Genomic DNA, 25437 nt, shown 5'->3' on the forward strand with positions numbered 1-25437 from the left:
ATGACAAATCTATCATATAACCCTTTTTGTATATGATAATTTATATAAACCCTTTTTGTATATGATAATTTTTTATGGAAAAGTTGATATCAAAGTTTTCATAAAGTTCCTATAAGAATTCTTATTTTGTATATTAAGAACACAAGTATGACTTAATTTAGAAAGCTTTTGACCTATTTGTCATGATTTAAAACTTTCATTATTACAGATTCCAAGATTGTGAAAAGTACTCAAATCTACTATTTCAAAATCAATCACGCTATTAAAAAATGTGATGATGAAAAGTGATCTAAAAAGAAAAGTCGAGTCACATTGCCTAGCCTACCATTATAAGTTTGTTTGAATAAAGTCACACTTAAAAATTATCAAAGGAAAATAAGTTTCGTTTAATATTGCCTGTTAAACCCTAAGGATTATAGTTAGCCATTCAAGACATGTATAAATGAGTTTTGTTTATACTAGCTACTTTATCATGACCGGCGTATTTTATTTGTAATTTACAAGATTTACCTATCTCATGCTAATCGTATTAAACCAAGTGTAATGTCCACACCCAAGGTGTGATCATCACGCCACTTGAGAGCCACATTGATGCAATCCACCCCTTCAAGCATGACTACTGACTAACTAGGGTCACGCCTTCCCCTCCACGCCCCACATGTGCGGTGTACAATCCCAAACCTGCAAAAGTGATTCCGCCGGGGTGATGAATTGGATTTCTCCATACCCATGGGCGTGTGGAGCGTTTGTTACCCATGATCAAGATGTATCACCAAAAACTTCAATCTTTTAAAAGTGACAACCTATTGTCAAATCACTTGTAACTCCAAATTTTCTCCAATCAATACAACTTTTAAAGTACAATTATATAAATGATCTAATCAATGCAACTTTTGAAGTACAATTATATAAATGATGTAATCAATCTAATTCGTGGTAGAGGATCCTGTACATTAATCCAGAAGTGTGAGAAATGTATTATAACACTATATATAAAACTATATAACACCATATAAACACCGTATAACAATATGTAACACCATATATCACTACGTAACATTATATAACAAATATAACACTATAGTTTGTCTGATAGCATGTCTATGATAGACGTATAGTGTTATATATTGTTATATAGTGTCAAATAGTGTTACATGGTGTTATATGGTGTTACAAAGTGTTATACGGTGTTTATATGGTGTTATATAGTGTTATAATACATTTCTCACATTTCTGAATTAATGTACACTATCCCTACCCTCTAATTTTTCATAAGTTATATACTTCCAATCTATACTATATCATAGAACAATCTCTTAGCTACAGTAATTGATAGCTTGATTTGTAGGTGACCTGAAACTCTAATCGTTGCCTACTTGCCTACCATGTGGCCCGGAGGAAGTAAAGATACCTTAAAACACTTTCTTCCTCATTTTTATTTTCTAAAAACATATCTATGCTCAATTTTGTCTCATGTTTTAGAAAGACTAATGCATAATTTTATAACTTATTTTTTCCCGTAATCAAAAGAGCCTAGGAAAATGATTTTCGTAATCAAATTGTGATTTGGTTACAAAAATCATTTTCTGGAAAAGTTTATTGAAGTTACAATTGCTTTTAAAAATATTTCACTCCCAACTGAAAGTGTTAATTACCCATTCCAACAAAATAAATTTGGAGACGTTAACATTTGGTGTCGTATCTTTGAAATTAGTAGTTTTCTTCATTGCTATTGCCATGTGATTTTATTAACGGTCTAACGCACGGGTTGGCTGGTTTTGAATGTTATCGACGTCTTTTGGTAATGCTTTAACGTTAGTTTTTTTATTTTTTTGCGCCTCTACGTGGTTACGTTTTGATGTGCAAGGCTGAGCCGTTTGAATGTTCGACCTGCGCGAAGCACGGGTTGCTACCCACTAGTTACATAAATAAATAAATAAAAACCTATTCTTAACCAAGCTTTCTTAAAAATTAAAAAATTTCAGTTCCAACAACAAAATATCAAAGCTCTCAAAAATCCAAAGCTACATACTGATGATCACCACTAGTTTTAACAAAATCAACTTACACTAATAACATAAATCTCAGGGGTAACTTTGTAGAATAGTAACCAAGTTTCAAAAGTGTTCCAATTAGGTCACTCAAGTTTCAAAAGTGTTCCAATTAGGTCACTCAACATTCATTCTTCATTAAAATTAAAGGTTTTTCATCCATTTCGTAGATAACCGTGGTAATGTGGATTTTTGTTTCTTTTTTCTCTTTTATTTGATGCTAACGTCGAGTGATGACGTGGATTGTAACTTGTTTTTTTAATTTTTAATGTAATTAAATGGTTATTTTTAATAAATATAATATCATATATTAAAATAATTCGACCCCAACATCTTATGCTCCATTTTTTTCTTGATACGTGGAGAAAAAGACATGACTCGATTTGAATGTTAAATTATCTAATTGTGACAAAAACGACACAAGTGACCTAATTAGAACACTTTTAAAACTTGGTTAGTATTCTATAAAATATTCCCTAAATCTCATCAAAACTTCCCAAATAAACAAGCCAAAAAAGAAAGATTAACGGTAACATCATTCCACAAAAAAAGATCTAATCTTGACCATCCTGACTCTCATCTTTGGCTAGTTTGATCATGTCATCAATTCGAAGAATCGTTATAGCTGCTTCCGTTGCAAACCGTGATACATATAACAGTTGTATTTACACCTCGTAAAATTAAATACAAATTTTTAAACACAAATTTATGTACATAAGAGTAGTTTTATCAGTTACTTGTAGTATCTTGACTTTGCTCATTGCCAGTGGCGGAGCTTGACCAAAAGTTTCGAGTGGGCGTAAAGTAAGGGGACCCAAAAAACTTTTTTTCCTATCGTTATGTTTCGGTTCGGGTCGGGTTGGCTATTCGATTCAAATCGGGTCAAATAATAATAGTTCCAAATAAAACAAAGTGTATATTTACCAAACTACCCATCATTTATATACAAAGTTTATAAATATTTAGAATATACAATTTAGGAAAAATAATCTGGGGGGCGATCCTATATAATTTTAAAATTTTCAGACAAAAAATCGGAACTTGTACACTTCTAACCGAAATATTGGGGTGGGCGGGTGCACCCCCGAGCACCCACTATCCTCCGCCTCTGCTCATTGCAGGTTCAATTACACCGGCTTCTAAGTTGTTGCGGACCGTACCGTTTATCAGGTCCAACCCCATACTGCGAATCAAAATAAATTAAAGCAAAATCCAAATGGAAACTAGCAAATTACATAAGATTAAAAAAACAAAAAGTATAATCCAAGATTTATGAATCTTTCTTAGATGTTTACATCTACGTTAATATATTTAACCTTTTTAATTAATATTGTTTACATCAACCTAACCTTCTAATCTATTTTTATGTTGATCCGATGTTTTTATTAAGACGTTTTCTTTTACAATACTTTGAAAATCATTTATTTTTTATGTTAGAAACCAAACCATAAATTTAGGTTCGGTTTTTTATGTGGTTTGGTTTTTTTTCGGTTTTCTGCTCACCCCTAACTACAGTTAACTGGTAGGTAGGGGTGCAAACGAGCCGAGCGGCTCGCGAGCTACTCGAGAATGGCTCGAGAAAAAGCTCAAAACAAACCGAGCCTTATCGAGCCCGAGCCGACCTTGAGCTTCAAAACAAAGCTCGTTTGTTTATCGAGCCCGAGCTCGAGCCTTAGTGTAAACGAGCCGAGTCGAGCCGAGCTTATTTAAACTTGTTTACAAGCCGACCTCGAACCTAAAAGTAAGCTTATTTAGTAAACGAGCCCGAGCTTTACTTATCGAGCTTGCAAGCCTAAAAAGTCTATTATTTATATCATTTTTATTTACTATACTAATTAATAGATAATAAACGAGCCGAGCCAGAGCCCGAGCCGAGCTCGAGCTTGATAAAACACAAACGAGCCAAGCTCGGGCTTTGAAAACAAAGCTCGAATCGAGCTGAGCTCGAGCCCGAGCTCTCATAAGTTAATCGAGCTCGAGCTTGGGCTCGACTCGGCTCATTTGCACCCCTATAGTGGTAGGTATGAATTTAAAATAAACATACCTTGATAAATGTTTCTTATCTGCTTTAGTTTGCGCGGTGTGGTGATACGCACGCAATTTGGCTACCAAATCAGTTGCATCCTTCGCAGCATTGACAGCAAGAACCTATTCATAAAATAGTATTATAATCAGTAACGTCGAGAATAAATCAATTTGAATAACTTGATCTTAGACTACACAAAAGTCAACACCTTTGGAATGATCAGCAACGATTCAGCAAACTCCGCAATTGCCAGCTGTTCACGAGATCCTAACGTTGTAGCAAGGTACTCTAAATACACTGACAACGCCGCCTCAACCGCGCCACCGCCAGCCACCACCTTTGGAATGTATGTATATTGTTTTAGGGGATGGTTCAAATGAAAACCACTTTTATTTTGAAAACTCGAAAACTAACTAAAAAAGCCTAAAAAACATACAATTTTTTTTTTTTTTACAATTTTTTTAGAAAAAAGCGCTACTTTTTATATATGGAAAAAAACATTAAAAAAAAAAATTTTGGTTGTACTGCACATGTGCACTAATACGGAAAGTCTAAACTACTTAACCCACCCCCCACCGACACCCCCCAAAAACCTAAACCACCCCCCCCCCCCCCCAAAAAAAAAAAAAAACCTAAATTCACCCTCCCACCAATAATAGTATTGAAAACAAGACGACACCATAAATCTTTTTTTATATCATAAAAAATATGCTCGAATATACTTGAATGAAAGATAAGAAAATTTGTGATCTTATGGTGCCATTTTTGTTTTAAAATAATAACGTATGGAGAAATGGGAAATGTTTGAAAAGTATATATTTTTTGTTCCAATTTTACCCCTCCTTCATTAAAAGTCTTCCCCCCCTCCTTTTTAGTGGGTTTTAGTTAGTTTTCTAGTTTTCACAATAACTAGTTGTTTTCATTTGAACCTCCCCTATTATTTTATATCAATACAAATTTCAAATGGGGCATTACGGAATTAGATTCCAAGGTCCTCTTGACTATGCATAAAGCATCATGTAAAGCTCTATCCATTTCATCAAGCATGAAGTCATTAGCACCTCGAAGAATGACAGAAACCTGTTGGAATGAATAATCCCAAATATAAATATTTAAAAAATTATGTTGTGGATGGAAACGATTTTTAAAAAAATATAAACAAGTTGAAATGTTGAATAACGTACTGCACTTGATGTTTTGGTTCCTTTGATCAGTATGACGTCATCGTCTGCAATGCGTTCCTCCGCTGCTTCATCTGCGGATCCGAGGAATGACGAATCGAAAGTTTCTTCTCCTTCCATGTCAGCAAATGTTGACACCTGTACATGGTAATAAACTTACGTTTAATATAAACTAGTATTTTGACTCATTGTTGAGAAAAAATTACATCAAAACGTAAACCACCATAGATTTATCCGGAAACATATCTAAAAAAGCACGAAAGAAAATAGTATGTTTTAAGTTAAGGAGCGGTACCGCGCGTTGTGACGGCGTTGAAACGTAAAGTAAATCAAACTCATATACCGCCTAGTGAAAACGTATTATATTTGACCAGACTTGTTTTCGAAGAAAATTTATTACAAAAAGTAGACCATTTATGTCAAAACGCAAACCAACGAAATGTACTTAAAAAGCACGTAAGAAAAGAGTGTTTTTTTTTATGTTAAAAAATGGTATCACGCATGGAGGCGTTGAAACGTAAAGTAACTGGAATTTAAACCGCCTAGTGAAAACGTATTATATATGACAAAACGTAAACCAACTAAAAACATACATAAAAATAAGTAAGAAAACAAATTGATAAAATGTAGACCAACCTAAAACATACATAAAAACAAGCACGAAAATGTATTATATTTGACCCACATACATATGAATTAGCACGTAAAACTTAAGAAGGTCAAAAAGACATTTTACAAAGTTTTTATAAAGCTAAGGGGTGTAAATGACAATGCTGAATGTTGAGGGTACAAAAAGAAAAAAACCAAAAGAAAAGTTGGAATTTTTTTTAAAAAACCTTGATTTGATTGTTGCTACAGTGAAACACTTTTCCACAAATTGTTATACTTTTAACGTGTTCATTGAAAAAAAAAACTATAATTTATAAATACATATATGCATATTACCGCAGTTGCGCCTGTTGCTTTGGCAACATGGCGTAAATCTTCTTTTCGAACTCGCCTCACAGCAATGGCACCAGCTTCCACAAAATACTGAGTTGATACAATAAAAATTGTTAGAATTAAAGGAAATATACAGTTATAATGTTATATAATCAAAAAAATTAAGCAAATTTACCTTGAGTGCCATGTCATCAATCCCCTTGGTCGTTAAAACAACATTAGCACCAGCTTTTAGAATCTTTTCGATACGCTTCTCTGTAAGTTTATACATCATTCCCATATCAATACTTTAATAGAAACACAAAACACGTAAATGCATAAATTAATAGATTTTATTACCTTTGACGAATTTTCTCCAACTCGCGTGGGTCAGTGACTAAAACCTGAACACCTAATTGCATTTTCGTCTTTTGGAGATTAAAGTCGAGGCATGCGATTCTTGCGGGAGAAACTTTCATCGGCATTCCTTGTGCTGCGCGCCCGGTATTAAGAGCGTAACCTTTTAACAAGTAGCTCTCTTTAGCGCTTTTTCCATGAGCTTTAAGGATGTTAATTCCCTAACGATATTAAAAGCGTTTCAGACATTTTCAGGCGTGAGATATTGAAAATATGGTACTGATATACATCAAGGACAAAGTAATGACGTTATTATGAACAAAGTCACGAACCTTGATTGGATACTTGATTTCACCACGTGTATTGGTCATTTTAACAGCTTGCACTACATCGACCACCTAATGATGTGTAACCCGTGATTGTTATTTTATTCAATTTAGATGAAGTAAAAAAAAAAAAACAAAACTGAAAACTTTTAGAAAAATAATAAAAGCGTACCAGATTTGCGAAAAAGTCGGAGTCACCGGATAACAATTTAGAAGACATGCTTGTCTTTGCACAATTCACAAGAGAATCCTTTCCAAGCTTGTCAACCTAAAGAAAAACAAACGAACACTTAAGGTTAGGGGCGAGCAGAAAACCGATCCAAAAAAAACAGAACTGCACAAGAAACCGAAAAAATCATTTTTAATGGTTGTTATATATTGGTTATAGGAATTATTATATCTTTGAAATGATTTATCCATTGCTTAAAAAATAACAAAATTTAAGATATAACTAAAATGATTTTCAAAGTATTATAAAAGAAAATGTCTTAATAAAAACTTTGGAGAAACATAAAAACAGATTAGAAGGTTAGGTTTATGTGAACAATATTAATTAAAAATTAAAAAGGTTAGATACAATAACTTAAATGTAAACATCTAAGAAAGATTCTTGAATCTTGGATTATACTTTTTTTTTGAATCTTACGAAATTTTGTTCCAAAAACCGGAAAACTGAACAGTTGCTAAAACCGAAAAAACCAAAACCGAACGGTTTTCAATAACCGAAAACCAAAAATTTCAGTTGCGGTTTTGGTTTTACCATAAAACCGAACCGTTACTAGAACCAAAAAACCAAAACCGAACGGTTTTCAATAACCAAAAACCAAACATTTTGGTTGTGGTTTTGGTTTTACCATAAAACTGAACCGTGCACACCCCTACTTAAAATAATCAAAAGGTAATATAGCTTCTTCAACATAAACGTAAGAAAATCCAATCCTTGTAGACGTACTTTCGGCATTTTCACATATTACTCTATAATAGTATTACCTTAATCGCGAGCTTCTCTTCAATATATTTGCATGCTTCTCTCATTGCAAGCTACGAACATTAAAACAAAAAAAAAGTATACATGCCCATGAGCAAGAATTAACAAATTAACAAAACAATATTATATAGAAGACGAAGAATTGATTAACACTCACTCTGTATCCGCTAATTACAGATGTTGGGTGAATCTTGTTTTTCACAAGATCATTTGCTCTCTGCAAAATTATCATAAGAATATATTAATAAACATTTTACAACAGGGGTCGAATTCTTTTATGAAAAATAGTAAATACAAAGATGTATTTACTAGAATATGTATATTAATACCTTGAGTAATTCAGCTGCTACAATGACGACAGAAGTAGTGCCATCTCCTACTTCTCTATCTTGGAGCTCGGCCTGTTCAACAAGAACCTATAATATAATCATACGTTACAAAAAATGACATATTGAACAGACAAATAGCAAGAAGATAAAAAAACTACAAAAGACTAAAAAGATGAACTATTTTTTGTCTAACCTTGGCAGCTGGAAGCTCAACGTCTAACATCTTGAGAATTGCAGCACCGTCATTTGTGATGGTTACATCCCCAATGTCATCGACCAACATCTGAAGCATGTGCTTACATTAGTTACACTCACAAGGTTTGATTTAATCAGAAAATAACAGAAGCATAAAACCAAAACAGAATAGAGAAGCAATTACAATTGCCAAAGTACTATAACGAGTTATAAGAAGCGAAACTGGATGCTATGTACAATACAAGAGAAAAAGGTTTATTGTTTCCTTTACTTCAACTTAATGTTAATCCATCACAAATTCATAAGCAAAAGGTTTACTGTTTCTTATGCACCGACTTTGTAGTCTTTAGCATAACATGTTATAAACACAAGAGCAACGACAAACGCTACTAAACCGCATTCACAAAACACACTCATACTTTGAAACATGTACGCGAGCTCAGCCTCATCGGTCGCATACTAAAAACAGACGATCACAATATAAAAATCCCGACCGAAACCACAAGATCACAGACTTGCCTATCCTCAAGCTTTATCACAAACTATTAACTACCATATTGTCATCTACCACATAAAGCAGCAAATTTTATCCCTTAACTTTGGTAGGCAAATAATACTAGTCATGTTAAATTCATGAATCACATATCTTGAATTAGGGTTTGTAAAAATGTGTGCATACTCAAATCTATCCAATTTTTACAGCACAAACATAATAGATCTACGGTATACAAAACCCTAAAAACCTAAATCTGTTATAACAAAACAACAAATACCTTCTCGAGTCAACGGGACCAAGTGAAGTCTTGACGATATTCGAAACAGATTGACAAGCAGTAACTGCACCAAAACATTAAGGATCAATTGAGTGATTATCTATCGAGTGCAGAAATTAGGGTTTTAAAAGATGAACACAAACACTTACTGTTTTGAGTGCGAACATCTTGACCAGATTGACGATCTCCGAGAATATCAAGCGGCTGTGAACCAAGCGCCATTGTTGATTGTGATTCTTGAGGATGTGAAGGTTAAAATGATAGTTTTGGAAGAACCCTAATACTGTGAGTGTGTGAGCCCTTGATGTCTGCTTGTTATGGAGGGTTTTCTAACTCCGGCTTATTTATTAACCGATTGGGTTTTTTGAACTGGGCCGAGTTGGACCGTTCCTTTGATAATCCCGGTTTTATTATTATTTACATTTACATAATATAAAGAGTAAACTGCAATTTTACTCCCTGGGATTTGGGGTGATTGGCACTCTAACCCCCTAACGAAATAATTGCAATTTTACCCCCCAACGTTTGGTGTTATGTCGTACTTTTACCCCCCGATGTCAAATTTATTAACAGATCTGTTAACTTTAATGTGAAATGACTATTTTACCCTTTAATATTACCCCATAAGGTTCTTGTTATGTCGCATAATTACCCCCACTGGTAAATTACTAAAATGCCCTTTCGTATTACCCCCTATACTTTGTGTTAAGCAACAATATTACCCCCTGCAAGAATTATTACATTTGAATAATCTGTTCTTTATAAGAATTATTACACCTCAAATTACTGTTAATTACCATTGTAATGGTTTTACACCAAAAACAAGAAAAAAAAGCCAAAGTCAATTTACTACACCTCAAATTAACTCAAGATCACAAACTGAAATGCAGCAAGTAGAACTTCAGCCATTTAAGCATCACAGAAGGTCACCACCAGATTTGTCTGCAGCCATTGTAAAACCGTGTAGATTTGATAACAGAAAGAACATCTGTAGATCAGTAATCTGCAGCCATTGTAAAACCGTATAGCCCCTCTTCACCGTTGCTGAATGCCATGAGCCTTCAAACCCCTCTTCAATACTCCTCACCTGAAACAATTTCAATAATCACACATTTACACAGACAAAAAAAAAAAAAAAAAAACCCAACCAAACCAGTAATCAATAAAAACAGAAATAAGTTCAAGAAGCCCCAAACCGATGCTATGGTACCAAGTTTATGAGTGCTTGTACAACTACATTTTAAAAAGTAACCAATCCACTACTTAAATTTAGTGCTCAAATTGTCGTTTTTTGCAACGACTGAAGCATACTGTCTATAATTCTCAATTCAATGAACCACAAATAGTTTCAAACTGACATTGCAACAAACTACCAAGTACCAACAAACATAAATCTAATCAACAATGTAGATTCATGTCTTTGGTTTTTCTGCAACAGTTACCGAACCAATTTAGTAAAATGCCTACAATAATGCATACAAAACGAAACTTGACATGATTCAATGACCATAAACTTCTCGGTCCAACCACCACCACCACAAAGTTTCACTAACACAATTCATCAATTCAATCGCGTAAAACACAAAACTTCTATAAACAAACAAAAGTCAAAACTCTTACAATGTAAGAGAGAGCTGTATCAGGGTCAAAACCAGCACCATTATCATCAAACCGAGCCTCTCCTTCTTCAAGCTCAGTCTCATTCACCATCTCTAAACACAAAACCCTAACCCTAACCCTAACCCTAACCCTAACACTAATCCCTAAAAATCACCCAATAAACCCTAATCCACTATCCTAAAGTCCAACATAACTGATCACACTACTCAAAATCACTCTCCAAACACCAACCTATAACAAAACAACAGCTTAAAACCCCTAAAACACCAACAAACTGGTGGAAAACCCAAGAAGAGGCTTGTTTTGTGATCAAAGGAACAATACAAACAATAATTCACGTAAACGTGAATGTAATAACGAATGTATCAGCATGAACTCTGGTGGCTATTTCAAGAAGAGTGTTTGTTTGAGGAATTAACGGAGAGAGAGATGAATAATCGGAAAATTTGATGAGTGATTTCGGAAATTGAATGTGGTTTTTGTTACATTTGAGATTGTTATACATACTTTCTTTTTTTTTGATCGGTTTGAAGAAATCGGAGCGGCAGGTTCTTCAATGTCGTCGTCCGCCATTGATGAGTCAAAGTGAGAATCTTGATCCCCAGTTTGGATATGTATTTGGTGAAGAAGGGTTTTAGTGGATAGGCTCCAAGTTAACCTTGCAGATGGGATCTAATATGTTGGAGTAATTATTTGAAGATGATGATGATGGATCTGGGTTATTTGAAGATGATGATGATAATTTGATTTTAATAATAATAATAATAAATATAGGGTAAGATTACTAAAATACCCCTTCCTATAACAGTCAAATAACTGTTGACTGAGGGCAGGGGTAAACTTGTGACATAACACCAAACGTTGGGGGGTAAAATTGCAATTATTTCGTTAGGGGGGGGGGGTAAGAGTGCCAATCACCCCAAACCCCAGGGGGTAAAATCACAGTTTACTCTAATATAAATTTATAACAAGTTGAAGCATTTGGGTGTTGTACCCCATGTTTTGAGGGTTTTTCAAAAAAAAAAAAAATGATGTTTCACTTTAAACCCAAAACTACTTGATTTTGTAGTTTTATAAATTTATAACAGGTTGAGGCATTTGGGTGTTGTACCCATGTTTTGAGGGTTTTTCAAAAAAAAAAAAAAAATGATGTTTCACTTGAAACCCAAAACTACTTGATTTTGTAGTTTTAACCCAAAAGTTTTTAGTTTCCCCAATTTAACTTCACAACCTTTTACTTTCAACATTGATCCCCTATGTTTTTCATTTTTTGCAAAATTTTTCGTTTTACGTTTAGATCTAAATTTTGCGACTTAACACGGCACAATGTGTGTGTGTGGTTCAACGATTTTACGTTTTGTTATACGTTTCGTTCTAAATTTTGTGAGTTAACATGGGGCAACATACGTGTGTGGTTCAGTGTGTTTACGTCGTCTATTTTTTTCCCGTTTAATAAGTTCGTCACAATGCGCGAGTCCTAAATCGAGTTAGTTATTATTTTCTATGTTTTATATGTCAGTCTAATTTTTTCACGTTAAGACGCCGCAACTTCAATGTTGGTGGTCGTTGGCTATAGTGTGACATTGGTGCTATTTGTCACAGTTTTACGCCCCCGCCGCAACGCGGGGGCTTAATACGATAAGTTATTTATATGCATACAAGTCATGTAACGTAATAGTTATGATACCATTAATTGTATTGAGTTTATTTGGTGAGTTACTTATTTGTAGGGTGGGAGTTGGCTACAAAGTCTATTTTTCCTACAAAGTGTAAAAAGTCATAAAACACCATAATATCAGACATAAAACACACTCAAAGCCCACAAATACCAAAGTGAAGATTACTAAAACGCCTTAGTTGTGGGTTTTATGTTGTATTTTCGATGATAAGGCTTTGATTATCGAATGACTAACCTAAGTGTGTTTTATGTTGATTATCATGTTGTGTTTTATATTCATAGTTCTACGATGATGTGTTTGAAGTTTCTATGGATTGTTAGGGTTTGGATATTGTGTTTTAGTGATCTTCACTCTGTTATTTGTGGGTTTTAAGTGTGTTTTATGGCTAAAATTGTGGTGTTTTATGACTTTGTACACTTTGTAGGAAAAATGGACTTTGTAGCTGAACCTCACCCCTTATTTGTATAAGATAGTAATACATGCTTAACCGACAAAAACATCTTTAACACATTGTAAATGTGAATATGATCAACAACATGTCAATTTTGTTGGCCGCGACGCAACACGCGCGGGTCCATCTTCTAGTTATAAGTAAATAAATGCATTTAATAAGATGTTTGATATTTTCTTAATATCATTCAATCCATTTGACAAAGTTTCAAAATAAGAACTAACACCCCAAAACAATAAATCATATTATTTGCTTGAAATCCGATTCATAAAACGAGTAGGGTTTCTCGGATCCGTTTTTGACAGATGTTACACAGAGTAGCAAAAACTTCATATAACTTCCTGAGTAGCCCATAATAGATTTAACAACAAAATTTAAACATGATAAGGTTCAACATAGATTTCAATCGCATATCGTGGTTGCCTAAGCGCTGCTTGTCTCCTAAAAGCTTCAAAATTAAATTCATTATTGATTTGTACCAGAATGACTATTTTACCATGACTGCTTACGTAAGTCATTAACATGTTTTGGGTATTTAGATGAACAAAACCCAACCTCTCCATGACGGCCTGCGTAAAATTATCGAGGTTAATGTTGCGAAGAGCACGTAAGCATCGTCCTTGGATGTGTTGGGAATGATACTCATTGTGACCTTGATTGCCAACCTCTTCCCATAAACCGTTACTAATCACAAGAATCTCGAATATAGGTTGTGGTTATGCCATCGATAACTAGGTTTTTCTGGATTTTGGAACATTGGCTTTAACTGTTTGCTTGACTCAAAATGTTGGCGACTTTATTTTTGTCTTTGAGTTGGTGGGGATCAATGATCCAATCAGAATCAAGCCTTTACTCTTAGCACAAAACACTTGCTTGTCTAGATTTAGGTTTTTAAATGGTGAAAAGTTGGTTTTTGAAATAAATGACATTGTTGTTCTTAAGAGTACAAAGAAGAATAAATTTAATTTTTTTCAAGGAAAAATGAAATAGGGATGAGCTCGGCACTGGTACCGAAAATGCTCGATATGATACGGTACCGATATTTGAAAGTAAAATACCGGTACCGTACTGAAAACGTTAAAAAGTGGGTACCAAATTGGTATCGAAAATAATTCGGTTCAAGGAATTTGGTACCGGTACCCGGTACAAAATGCTCATCTTGAGAATCAAGCCAAAAAAAGAGAGAATCGACTAAAGATGCAGTTGAGAGAAATTTTGGAAAGGAGGTTAAAGAAGCTTGTAGAAAACTGGGGGGTTAACTAAAGATAACCTTAACTTGTTTTAAGAATTTTTATCATAACATGTAACTCTTTCATGACATTATGTTGTAGTGTGTGAAAGAACTTTGTAAAAGTAAAGGAGTGTAATCCATGGTTGAAAACAATATTAACGAAGTAGTTACAATGAAAACGAAGTTTAGGAGTGACAAGATAAAGTTTCTTCTTCCAATCTAGGAGGCTAATATGACATTTATTAATATAGATATTCATAAGAGGGTTGAAGGTATGAGGATTTATAAAGTGAAATATCTTGATCCTGAGGATGAAAAGTAGTATTTGATAGCTCATGACAAAGACATTCAAGGCCACATCTATAACAACCCTAACGTAAACCGACACCCTCATAAATTTTTCGGCACCCTAATATATCTTGAAATGTCTCAATATGTTTTTATATGCACCCCGTATGTGAAAACCGAGCCCAAAATACAATATAACATATAAAATAAATTAAAAACCTTAAATCTTAAGTTGAGGCGGGCCGCGTATGACCTCACCTCAACTTAACACGGGCCGCATTAAGGTGTAACCGGACTCCGCTGAAATCATTAGTTGATGTGGGCCGCGTATGAGTTCGTCTAAGTTCATGCGGGCCGCGAGCGACCTAGAATGTGGCGCTGCCCGGTGATGACACGTGTCATCACCGTGTCAAGTCTAGATGGTGATCCGGACGAGCTACGCATTGACCGGAGGTCAACGCGGGCCGCGTAGGCCCTATGCTCATTGAACGCGGGCCACGAGAAAGACAGAATCAGGCCCTATAAATAGAAGGCAACGGGCCTTCAGTTTGATCGTTCACTTTCTTTCTTTCTTTCTAAATTTCTGTAGTGGCGTTATTATACCCGGGCGTTATACCCCCTAATTAGCGAGGTTCTGCTACGATGTAAGTATTATAACCCCTGGAGACGTATTAGATACTCTGCCCGATTGATCTAGGGTTCCGTAACAGCTGTCGTGGTTCTGTCCGACGTAGTCGTTGGAATGCCGTCTCGGGGAGGGTATTACTAATGTTAAAATGGGTTATTATACTAACACACATGCATTTGTGTAAATTATACATATTCACCAGGAAACCCTAAAGAATAACCTAAGACAGCAATGTGAGTTGATCCGCTTTTTGTAAACCTTTTGTTAAATATTTTTACAAAACCTTACATACTTTTCTATGCGAATAACAGTTATTGAGTATTTGTAAGAATACAATTATCGTGGGTATGTTGGGGTTTTGTATACAAAATTTGTTACTACCTGGTTAAGGAGTAACATTTCCACAAGTCAGGTCTGACAGTACCGACGGGTGATAATTGATATAACTTGGAAACAAATGTAATTGCGGGATCGCCCTCAATACTGTTCACTGTGAAATTATTTTTATTTAAACCTGATTAAGCTTGGATTCACTCACCAGTATTTCCCACTGACAAAATATTTTTAAAACGCGTTTCAGGTAACAAAATGTGAAAGCCAAATAGAAGCCAGCTGGACAGCACTGAAGGCTTGGAAAAGTGGCAATAAAGTTACCTAAGAATAAAAGAGATGTTTTTATTAAATAAATAGGATTTATTCCTATGAAATATGTGTACTGAAAACTTGGGTTTTACCCACGTGTTTAATATTATCAAACGAGGTGGTTTACTCTGATTAAATATTTCCTAACTACGGTCCTGATGAAAATTTCCGCTGCCAAATTGGATAAATAAACGTGATACCACCGAAACTGGCTCACGGCCGCCCGTTCCCGGGAACTAGGGATCGGGGGCTGTAACAGAAGGTGGTATCAGAGCTATGCCACTGATTCAGCCACAGAAGTGTTCTGCTGACATCAAAATTCAAAGTGTTAGGAAATAAATTACGGGAATACGTGCATAATTGTATTTTCTTGCTATGTGTTATCTGACTATTTGTTAGTTTACAGTATGAGCGACCAAGGACCCTCTGACGCCTATCGTCAATTGTCTGGTTCGCCTAGGAGCGAAGACACCTCCTCTTCTCAGCCTGCCCTCTCAGGGTACTCTGCTGACACGGAAGAAGGAATCTTTGTGTTTAAGGCTCAATCTGAAGAGCCATTTCCTTAGAAAAAGAGGGGATGGTTCAGTAGGGGAGCACATGAACGTAGGAAACGAATGAAAAAGTTGCAGGAACAGCGAGTATTAGCCGCAGCAAAAAGAGAGACTAATGCTTATAATCAGGATATGCTCAATAGGGGTATAGCTAATATCCATATTTTAGCAACCACTGCTGCTGACTCAAACCTGGAACAAATGCTCGCACCCCAGCCACAACCACAAACTCCTGACCAACCCATGGAAGTAGAAAACCCTGAAAATCAAACAGAAATGCCTGATTACAACCCGGAGGAGATACCTAGGGTACCTGCACCAAATCCTCTAGACCCAAACAACTACGACCCCTGGTGGGACGATGTTAGGGACTACGTGCAACAAAACCCAATACAGGAAAATGTGCCAATACCCAACTTAGGAGCTCACCCAAGGTTAGATCCTCAGGATCCCTACAACATTAGTGATGCATATGTTAGGGAAATTTTAGAGAATCCATACCCGTACCAGGCCCCTATGCCTCCATACCAGGAACCCGTACCCCAAATTCCAAACCCAGTCCTAGAACCTGCACCCCCAATGAGTGCAGAAAATGTCCAAGAACTTAGGACTTTCGGTGAGGAAATTTTAGAAAGCAGTGATAGAATGCGACAAGTGGGAGAACGCCTCGTATGGAAATACGACGAGCGTAATATGGATTTTTGAATGAATCCATATCAGTGAAAGTGATGGCAGGAACGGTAGTAGTAATAATAATAATAACATAATATAATAATATATGTGTGTATGTGTTAGAAAAAAAAAACTACAGATGCCTACTATTAGTATTGTAGCTTTACATTACAGTCGGTATTATAATTTAAATTTTAGTACTTGTGTGTAATGATGCATACTATACAAATAGAGTAAAAGTCGCAATGCCCGACGTTTTTGACTAAAAAGTGCTTGTCATGTGATTGGATATATTCAAATATTATTTGTGATATTAATATTTGGTAAATGTTTAAAATTCAGATGGCCGACGAGGGAAATCAAGATAATCTGAATAACGATAACCAGAGTAACAATAACGTGGTTAATGAGAATCCAAACAACAATGAAAACCAAATGGATAATAGTGCCGTTCAACATATAGTGGCACAAGGAATTATAGATGTAATGCCATTTATTATTCAAACAGTTCAAGAAGCGAATAATAAAAGTAAGCATAGCAGTAAGCGACCCAGTGAACCGGAAAACAGCGTGAATAATGGACCCGTACTTCGAGCGCCCATTCCCAAAAGAAGAAGAACCATGCCATATGGTTGTTCTTACAAAGAATTCTTGTCATGTAAACCAATAGAATTCTCGGGCAATGAAGGACCCATTGCAGCCCTACGCTGGATAGAAAAAACTGAGGCTGTTCTGAAAATAAGCAAATGTGCTGAAGAAGATAAAATAATGTTTGCTTCAAATCTGTTTAAAAACGCAGCCTTAGAATGGTGGAACACTATCCTCCAGTCAAGAGGAAGTGATAGAATTTATAGCATGGAATGGGAGGAATTCAAAAATATGGTAGAAAGGAAATTCTGCCCTCCCAATAAAAAGGAACAAATAGCAAATAAGTTTCTGAATCTTAGAATGGCCAGGGTAGACAGTAAGGGTTACACTACCACATTCTTTGAATATGCTAGGATAGTACCAACCCTTGCATCACCTGAACCAGTGTTAATCTCCCGTTATATCTGGGGATTAATTGGAGAGATTAGACATGTAGTCAAGGCAGCTAGACCCCAAACCATAGAGGAAGCTGTAGAACTAGCCAATACCTTGACTGATGAACTAGTGCGAACTAGAGAAGAAGACCAGAGGAGAAACCTAACCCAAAGGCTTACTCAAGAATTCCGTTCTGGGAATTCCAATCGTAGGAATGTAGGTTCTACCTCAGCACCATACTGCAGAAACTGCAAGAAGAAGCATTCTGGAAAATGCTCCACTCACTGTAATTACTGTAAGATGCCAGGATACAAGGAAGAAAATTGCAGGAGAAAAACCAGTAATGGAATGTGCTACAACTGTGGAGAAAAAGGTCATATTAAGACAAACTGTCTGAAATTGGCTCCAGCTGCAAACAACAAGAATCCTAAAATTGCTAGAGCATTCGTTCTAACTGCAGATGAAGCTAGGATGATTCCGGATGTCATTGCTGGTACGTTTTTAGTTAATGATGTTTTTGCTAAAGTATTATTTGACTCTGGTGCAAACCAAAGTTTTATTAATACTTCATTTTGCAAACTCCTAAATCAATCATTAACTAAACTACCACAAGAATGTCTAGTAGAGACAGCAAATGGAGAAACCGTTAAGATTTCTGAAATCTTGCAAGGAGCAAGAATAGAAATTTTTAATCAGAAGTTTATTGCAAACCTTTACCCAATGAATCTGGTAGGATTTGATGTCGTGTTAGGAATGGATTGGTTAATAGCCAATAAAGCCAATATCTTATGTGATCAAAAGTCAATTCAGGTAAAATCACCAAGAGGTGAAAAGATCACAATTAAAGGAGATAAACCATCTAGATCCACTAAATTCATCTCTGTGATGAAAACTGCAAGTTATATAAGGAAAGGATATATAGTGTATTTGATTTCTATAATCACTAACACTAAAGGAAAAGAATTAAAAGACATTCCAGTAGTATCTCAGTTTTCAGATGTCTTTCCAGAAGAATTGCCAGGACTGCCGCCAGACAGGGAAGTTGAATTCAGAATACACCTGCTACCAGGAACAGCACCTGTCACACCCCAATTTCCGCGTGTCTCACCGGTGGGCCTGGTGGGGGATTACCGTGACGTAGTTGGCAACAATATAGTCAAACCACACAATATATGAATGCACAGCGGAAGCATAAAGATAATTATATTTCAACCATTGTTTGTAATATCAAATGTATTACGAATAGTCGAAAGATATCCACAGGGGATCAAATAATAATATAAGTATTGTTCAACAGACGTAGGCATCTTAAGCTTGCGAGACTCTTTATGATGCTAAGGAGAAATATCCAGCCAATTACGCATAGTACCTGCATTTAGTCTTTTTGGGAAAATACGTCAGTTTACACTGGTAAATACATTCAACCGACACTTTTGTAAAATGTTTAGTAAAATTGATTTGAATGCACAAGGCACAAAATATCTTTGATTAAAATGCACAGAGGCAAGATTAACCTTTTATAACTTGGGAGAATTATTTAATATTACAATCTTGTGAACGAATTACATGTTCCTTATGCGTTCAGTAGCCCGGATCTAGTCCGGGTTAAAGATTAATAGACACACCACAGCGACTATTTATGCACTGACGAGTGTACGCCTACACTCCGCGCTTAGGTCGTGGCCATTTCGTAAAATGATGCCAGGGATATCCGGGACATGGTCATTAACCCCCCAAAGGCTTTTAAGTAACAAGACTGTTTAAACGAGCCGATCAAATTTATTCAATTACCCACTCAACGGTGGAGAATTTGATGCTCGATCAAGCGGTATGCTATACACCGTAGCCCAAGCCCGTATAACGGAAAGTAAGTTAAAAGTATTTACCTTTGCAAGTATAAATCCTTAATTGAGTAAATTGCAAATAGCTTTTACTGGTCTCCTATTCTGGAGCGAAGGTTTAAAAAATAACCTATTAGAATCCTAACAGGTCTTTATCTTAGCCGTAGCTTAGACCGGTCAGTTTCAAAGGATTGTTATGGTTTAATAGCGTGAAAGGCGAAAACCGAGAATGGAATGTGATTTGAACCCAACAAGTTTGAAGACTTGTTTTATATGGGTATAATAACCATACTCTGTATTTTGGGGTCAAAACAATATGGTTTGACCCGTTTCGGCTAGTTTATGTAAACTAGTTATATAAGCCAAACCGTGCGCGCAAAAGGCGTAACGGGTAACCGTAAGAGTCCTACACTGATTTCCTAAGTCAATATGCTTTAAAGAGGTTGTGGTATCAGTAGGATACCTTCCATAATGCCCGTAACGAGTTTAAGTTCATATTATGCCCCGTAGGGGTATTTCGGTCTTTTTAAAGATCATAAAAGAGGTTTCTGAGTTCTACAGGAAATCTGAGTTTCCCGAACAGTTTGTAAAGCCTAAAATACTTTATTTATTATTTAAAATCAGTGGCAACTGGAATCGGGTCAAAAGACCTTGTAGAACTCAAGTTATGGCCGAAAAGGGTATATTTGGAATTTACCGAACCGTTGCCAAAACCGCAGGTTATGAGCAGGTTAAAAATAATTAAAAATCTTTAAAAATCCCAAAATATTATTTTACATCAGTGTGTAAAAGGTTTGGTGTCGAAATCTGGGATTAGATAGGCGTTATGCTAATTGCGCTATTTAATTACTAAAGTTTTCGCAATTTGCGCTATTTAGCATAACTCCTATTCTGGACCTCGGATTAACGTGAAATTTTAGGGACATGTTTAGAAATCAGTAACTAAGTTATCGTTCTTTCACATGTCCGAAATTCTCGTTTTAATTTAAAAAGGCGTTACGGTCAACTTTTAAGCATTTAACGGAAATGTGTAAAAGACTTGGACAACCAACGAACCGGTCACAGAGGTTATACCATCATGTAACCTGGTTCTAAGAGAGTCCTAAGGCATATCTAAATCATACTTCAACGGGTCAGAACTGAAGTCAATGCAAAAGTCAAAGCTTTGCGACTTTCGGCTCCGAACCGGGTCAAAACAGTAAATGGTCGGATCAAACAAGCTTAGACTAGTTAATATACTTATTATCATGTTTTATCAGTGTTTAAACAGGTTACATATCATCTACATTACAGATTATGCATGAAATCGCAAAATAGCATTTCTGTTGACTTTTTTTAAGCACGTTTGACTCGACATTCGGACTAGTTAGAGTGGGAATCAGAGGGTGCCCTTTTTGGGGTTTAAAGCCCACATGATTACCAACATATAACTATCTTTGATTCGACAAATCACTGGACCATTTGTGATTTATCGCAAAGTCAATCGTTAATTACGACGGATTGACTTTCAAGCTAAACTAAGCAAAAACTAAGCCACAAAAGGGTAGGCATACTTACAGAAGCTTGGAGCACGACTAAGGATGTTAGAAGAATGCTTTGGAGCCCCAGAAGTGAACTAGATTGCAGGTTTGAGGTGTGTTTCAATTGTGCACAATGTATGTCCTTTTATAGTGAAGTTTCATGCACAAGATCATTACAACTCACTCTACAATGGTTCATGGATGATCAGTAGGTGTCCTAAGGTGCTAGGGGACATGTAGAGGGTGCCCATGCTTCAATAAATGCCTCAATGATCGTTCACAAGCTCAAACAGCAAGTCTGTCCAAGTTTTCTGCATCTGGCACTTTCACGCGGCCCGCGTTAAGATCAGACTACATGTACGCGGGCCGCCTGAATCTTCATGTCAGTAAACGAATCAACAGGTGGCTCGCAGCCCGCATCAACTCAACTATATCCTTTACGCGGCCCGCCTGAGGTATGATTTTCAAGATTTTCATATCTTTTATAATCATTAACCTGACCTTTCGGTTTCGAAGTGGTAACTTTGCGATTTGGCCCTCGATTATTTACGAATAAGGGCCTCGTGATATTTACCCGCATTGTTAAGTCCCCGGTTAGTTTAATTACCATCCGGAAAGGCTTAACTTTTATTGTTGACGCTTTTAACCCCTCGCATACGAATTTGATCATAACTTTCTCTTTTTAAAACGGAACTTCACGAAATTTATATCGTATATTCTAGTGAGCGTATTATACTGTTACAAAGTCTTGGGTTCGTCAAAGGGTTACTCAGAGGTATAAATTAAACATGTTGACACATTTGACCCCTGTAGTTTGTACTCTCTCACTTTCTTCCGCGTTTCGCTCCGTACGATCCATGATTTATTCGTTTGAAGGTACGAGCATCATTTAGGATTACTATACATTATATTTACCCTTTGTTGACATTTTCAACCCTCGAATTTACATACTTTCAAGGTTTGTCAACTTTAGTCCTTTATTAATTGTTTAATACCACGTGTAAACTCATGACACGTGTCAACACATTATTGGACACAAAATTTCGAGGTGTTACATCCTCACCCCTTAAAATAAATCTCGACCCGAGATTTACTCAAAGAAATAAGGGTATTTTTCTTTCATCGTGGACTCAACCTCCCACGTGAATTCGGGACCTCTACGAGCATCCCATTTGACCTTAACAATAGGTACATGCTTCCTTCGAAGCTTCTTTACCTGTCGATCTTCAATCGACAAAGGTTTTTCCACAAATTTTAAGCTCTCATCTATGTGCACATCTGTATGGGGTATCACCAGTGATTCGTCAGCGAAGCACTTCTTCAGATTGCAGATGTGGAACACATTGTGAATTCCACTGAGCTCTTCAGGTAAGTTCAGCTTATAGGCAACTGACCCGACACGTTCGATAACCTCGAAAGGTCCTATGTATCTCGGGCTTAGCTTGCCTTTCTTACCAAAACGCATCACCCCCTTCCAGGGTGATACTTTAAGCAACACTTTATCACCTACTTCGAAGTGAAAAGCCTTACGCTTTGAATCTGCGTAACTTTTCTGCCTATCTCGGGCAGCCTTGAGACGGTCTCAAATCTGGACAATCTTGTCCGTCGTTTCGAAGACTATCTCTGGTCCTGATAATTGGACGTCTCCAACTTCCGCCCAACAAACGGGCGATCTACACTTTCTACCATATAATGCCTCGAAGGGCGCAACCTTAATGCTGGTATGGTAGCTATTGTTGTAGGAGAATTCGATTAATGGTAGGTTCTTATCCCAACTACCACCCAAATCGATAGCACATGCACGCAGCATGTCTTCCAACGTCTGAATTGTACGCTCACTCTGACCGTCTGTCTGAGGATGGTAAGCCGTACTAAAATTCAAACGTGTGCCCAAAGATTGCTGGAAACTTTTCCAGAAATGTGACGTGTATCTAGTATCTCTGTCAGAGATAATAGACACAGATATGCCATGTAAGGCTACAATCTTATCAACGTATAACTGGGCTAACATGTCGGAGCTATAAGTCTCCTTGATGGGTAAGAAATGTGCTGACTTAGTCAGTCTATCTACAATAACCCATATTGTATCATTTCCTTTCCTCGTCTTGGGTAACTTGGTAATAAAATCCATAGTTACACATTCCCACTTCCATTCGGGAAGTTCAGGCTGTTGTAGCAAGCCTGACGGCTTTTGATGCTCGGCTTTGACTTGCGCACAAGTCAAGCATTTGGCTACATAAGCGGCTACAGACTTTTTCAAGCCTATCCACCAATAATTTGCCTTTAGATCCTGATACATTTTATCAGCTCCAGGATGGACAAAATATTTGGAACTATGGGCTTCCTGGAGGATAACATCTCGTAGTCCTCCATAAATTGGAACCCATATTCGTCCATTCAATCTTAGAATTCCATCCTTGCCAAGAGTTAACTGCTCCTCAGTTACTCCTAGCTTTTCTTTAGGATAGTTAGCTTCCAACACAGCTTCTCTCTGTGCAGCTAACAACCTTTCAATCAAATTATTCTTCACTTCAATGCTCTTGGCATTGATTCGGATGGGTTTCACCCTTTCCTTTCTACTCAGGGCATCAACGACTACATTCGCCTTGCCAGGATGATATCTGATTTCACAATCATAATCATTTAAAGTCTCCATCCAACGGCGTTGCCTCATGTTTAACTCCTTCTGATTAAACAGATGTTGAAGGCTCTTATGATCAGAATAGATCACAAACTTGATACCATACAGATAATGCCTCCACAGTTTTAGTGCGAACACAACGGCACCCAACTCCAAGTCATGGGTGGTGTAATTCTTTTCATGCACCTTTAACTGTCTCGAAGCATAGGCAATAACTTTGCCTTTTTGCATAAGCACACATCCCATACCAGTGTGTGATGCATCGCAGTAAATTACGAATTCTTCAGTACCTTCAGGCAATGTCAGAACAGGAGCGTTGCTCAACTTCTGTTTCAAAATATCAAAGGACTCTTGCTGCTTAGGGCCCAAAACGAACTTTACTTTCTTCTTGGTCAAGGAAGTTAAGGGCGCAGCAATCCTTGAAAAATTTTCAATGAAACGCCTGTAATATCCTGCCAATCCCAGGAAACTACGAATCTTTGTCGGCGTCTTCGGCTCTTGCCAATTCATGACAGCTTCTACTTTAGCGGGATCCACTTGGATACCACGCTCGCTAACAACGTGTCCAAGGAATTGGACTGCTCGTAGCCAAAATTCACACTTAGAGAATTTGGCATAGAGTTTCTCATGATGCAGGAGTTTGAGAATACAACGAAGGTGTTTCTCATGGTCAGCTTGGTTCTTAGAGTAGATAAGAATATCGTCGATGAAAATGATGTCGAATTTGTCCAAGTACGGCTTGCAAACGCGATTCATGAGGTCCATGAACGCGGCCGGTGCATTAGTGAGCCCAAAAGGCATCACTAGGAACTCATAATGACCATAACGAGTCCTAAATGCGGTTTTATGTACGTCTTCATCTCTGACTTTCAGTTGATGATAGCCTGACCTCAAGTCAATCTTCGAGAAATAACTTGCCCCTTGTAACTGATCGAACAAATCGTCGATCCTCGGCAAGGGATATCTATTCTTTATCGTGACTTTATTAAGCTCACGATAATCGATGCACAGGCGCATCGATCCGTCCTTCTTCTTAACAAACAGGACTGGTGCTCCCCAGGGAGACGAACTAGGTTTGATGAAACCTTTAGCTAGCAGTTCATCCAATTGGGTCCTCAACTCCTTCATTTCGGTTGGTGCTAGCCTGTAAGGCGCTCGAGCAACAGGTGCTGCTCCAGGGATGATATCGATCCTGAATTCCACTTGCCTATCTGGTGGCAAGCCAGGTAGATCTTCAGGGAAAACTTCTGGATATTCCGAAATGACGGGAATGTCTTCTATCTTCGGTTTAGGCTCGTCAATAATCACTTGTGCCGTGTAGATGACACAACCCTTCTTTAAACATCTTGAAGCCTTGAGCACAGTCACCTGCTCAGGCAGTCCATACTGGGTATCTCCCCGAATGGTAAGTGATTCACCAGATGGAGTCTTTATCACCACTTGCTTTCTGTTGCAGACGATTTGGGCCTGGTTGTGAGATAACCAGTCCATACCCAGAACTAT

At 36.9% G+C, this 25437-nt stretch overlaps 1 protein-coding gene across 1 annotated transcript; it reads right to left on the reverse strand.

Moving 5' to 3' along the window:
• Positions 1 to 2552: 2552 nt before the first annotated feature.
• On the reverse strand, positions 2553 to 8471 carry LOC110920205 (T-complex protein 1 subunit alpha). The gene is made up of 16 exons (XM_022164428.2): positions 8373 to 8471; positions 8180 to 8266; positions 8008 to 8067; positions 7853 to 7903; positions 7035 to 7130; positions 6869 to 6934; positions 6540 to 6757; positions 6376 to 6487; positions 6204 to 6290; positions 5262 to 5396; positions 5053 to 5157; positions 4286 to 4414; positions 4096 to 4199; positions 3158 to 3234; positions 2789 to 2802; positions 2553 to 2692 (listed from the first exon to the last, which is right to left on the reverse strand). The coding sequence occupies exons 1-16, from the start codon at positions 8469 to 8471 to the stop codon at positions 2606 to 2608; spliced, it is 1527 nt and encodes a 508-aa protein (XP_022020120.1). The 3' UTR covers positions 2553 to 2605.
• Between the last annotated feature and the right edge of the window lie 16966 nt (positions 8472 to 25437).

Source organism: Helianthus annuus, chromosome 16, assembly GCF_002127325.2.
Source record: "Helianthus annuus cultivar XRQ/B chromosome 16, HanXRQr2.0-SUNRISE, whole genome shotgun sequence".
Lineage (NCBI taxonomy): Eukaryota > Viridiplantae > Streptophyta > Magnoliopsida > Asterales > Asteraceae > Helianthus > Helianthus annuus.

Bases quoted from the DNA above. Each gene is read 5' to 3' on its own strand.
- LOC110920205 (XM_022164428.2), bottom strand. From the start codon at position 8,471: ATGCTTCAGATGTTGGTCGATGACATTGGGGATGTAACCATCACAAAT. The intron at 5,397-6,203 runs GTAATATGCATA...TACCATGTACAG, and splicing joins AAGCAACAGGCGCAACTGCG to GTGTCAACATTTGCTGACAT. The intron at 4,200-4,285 runs GTGTTGACTTTT...TTTTATGAATAG, and splicing joins CGTTGCTGATCATTCCAAAG to GTTCTTGCTGTCAATGCTGC.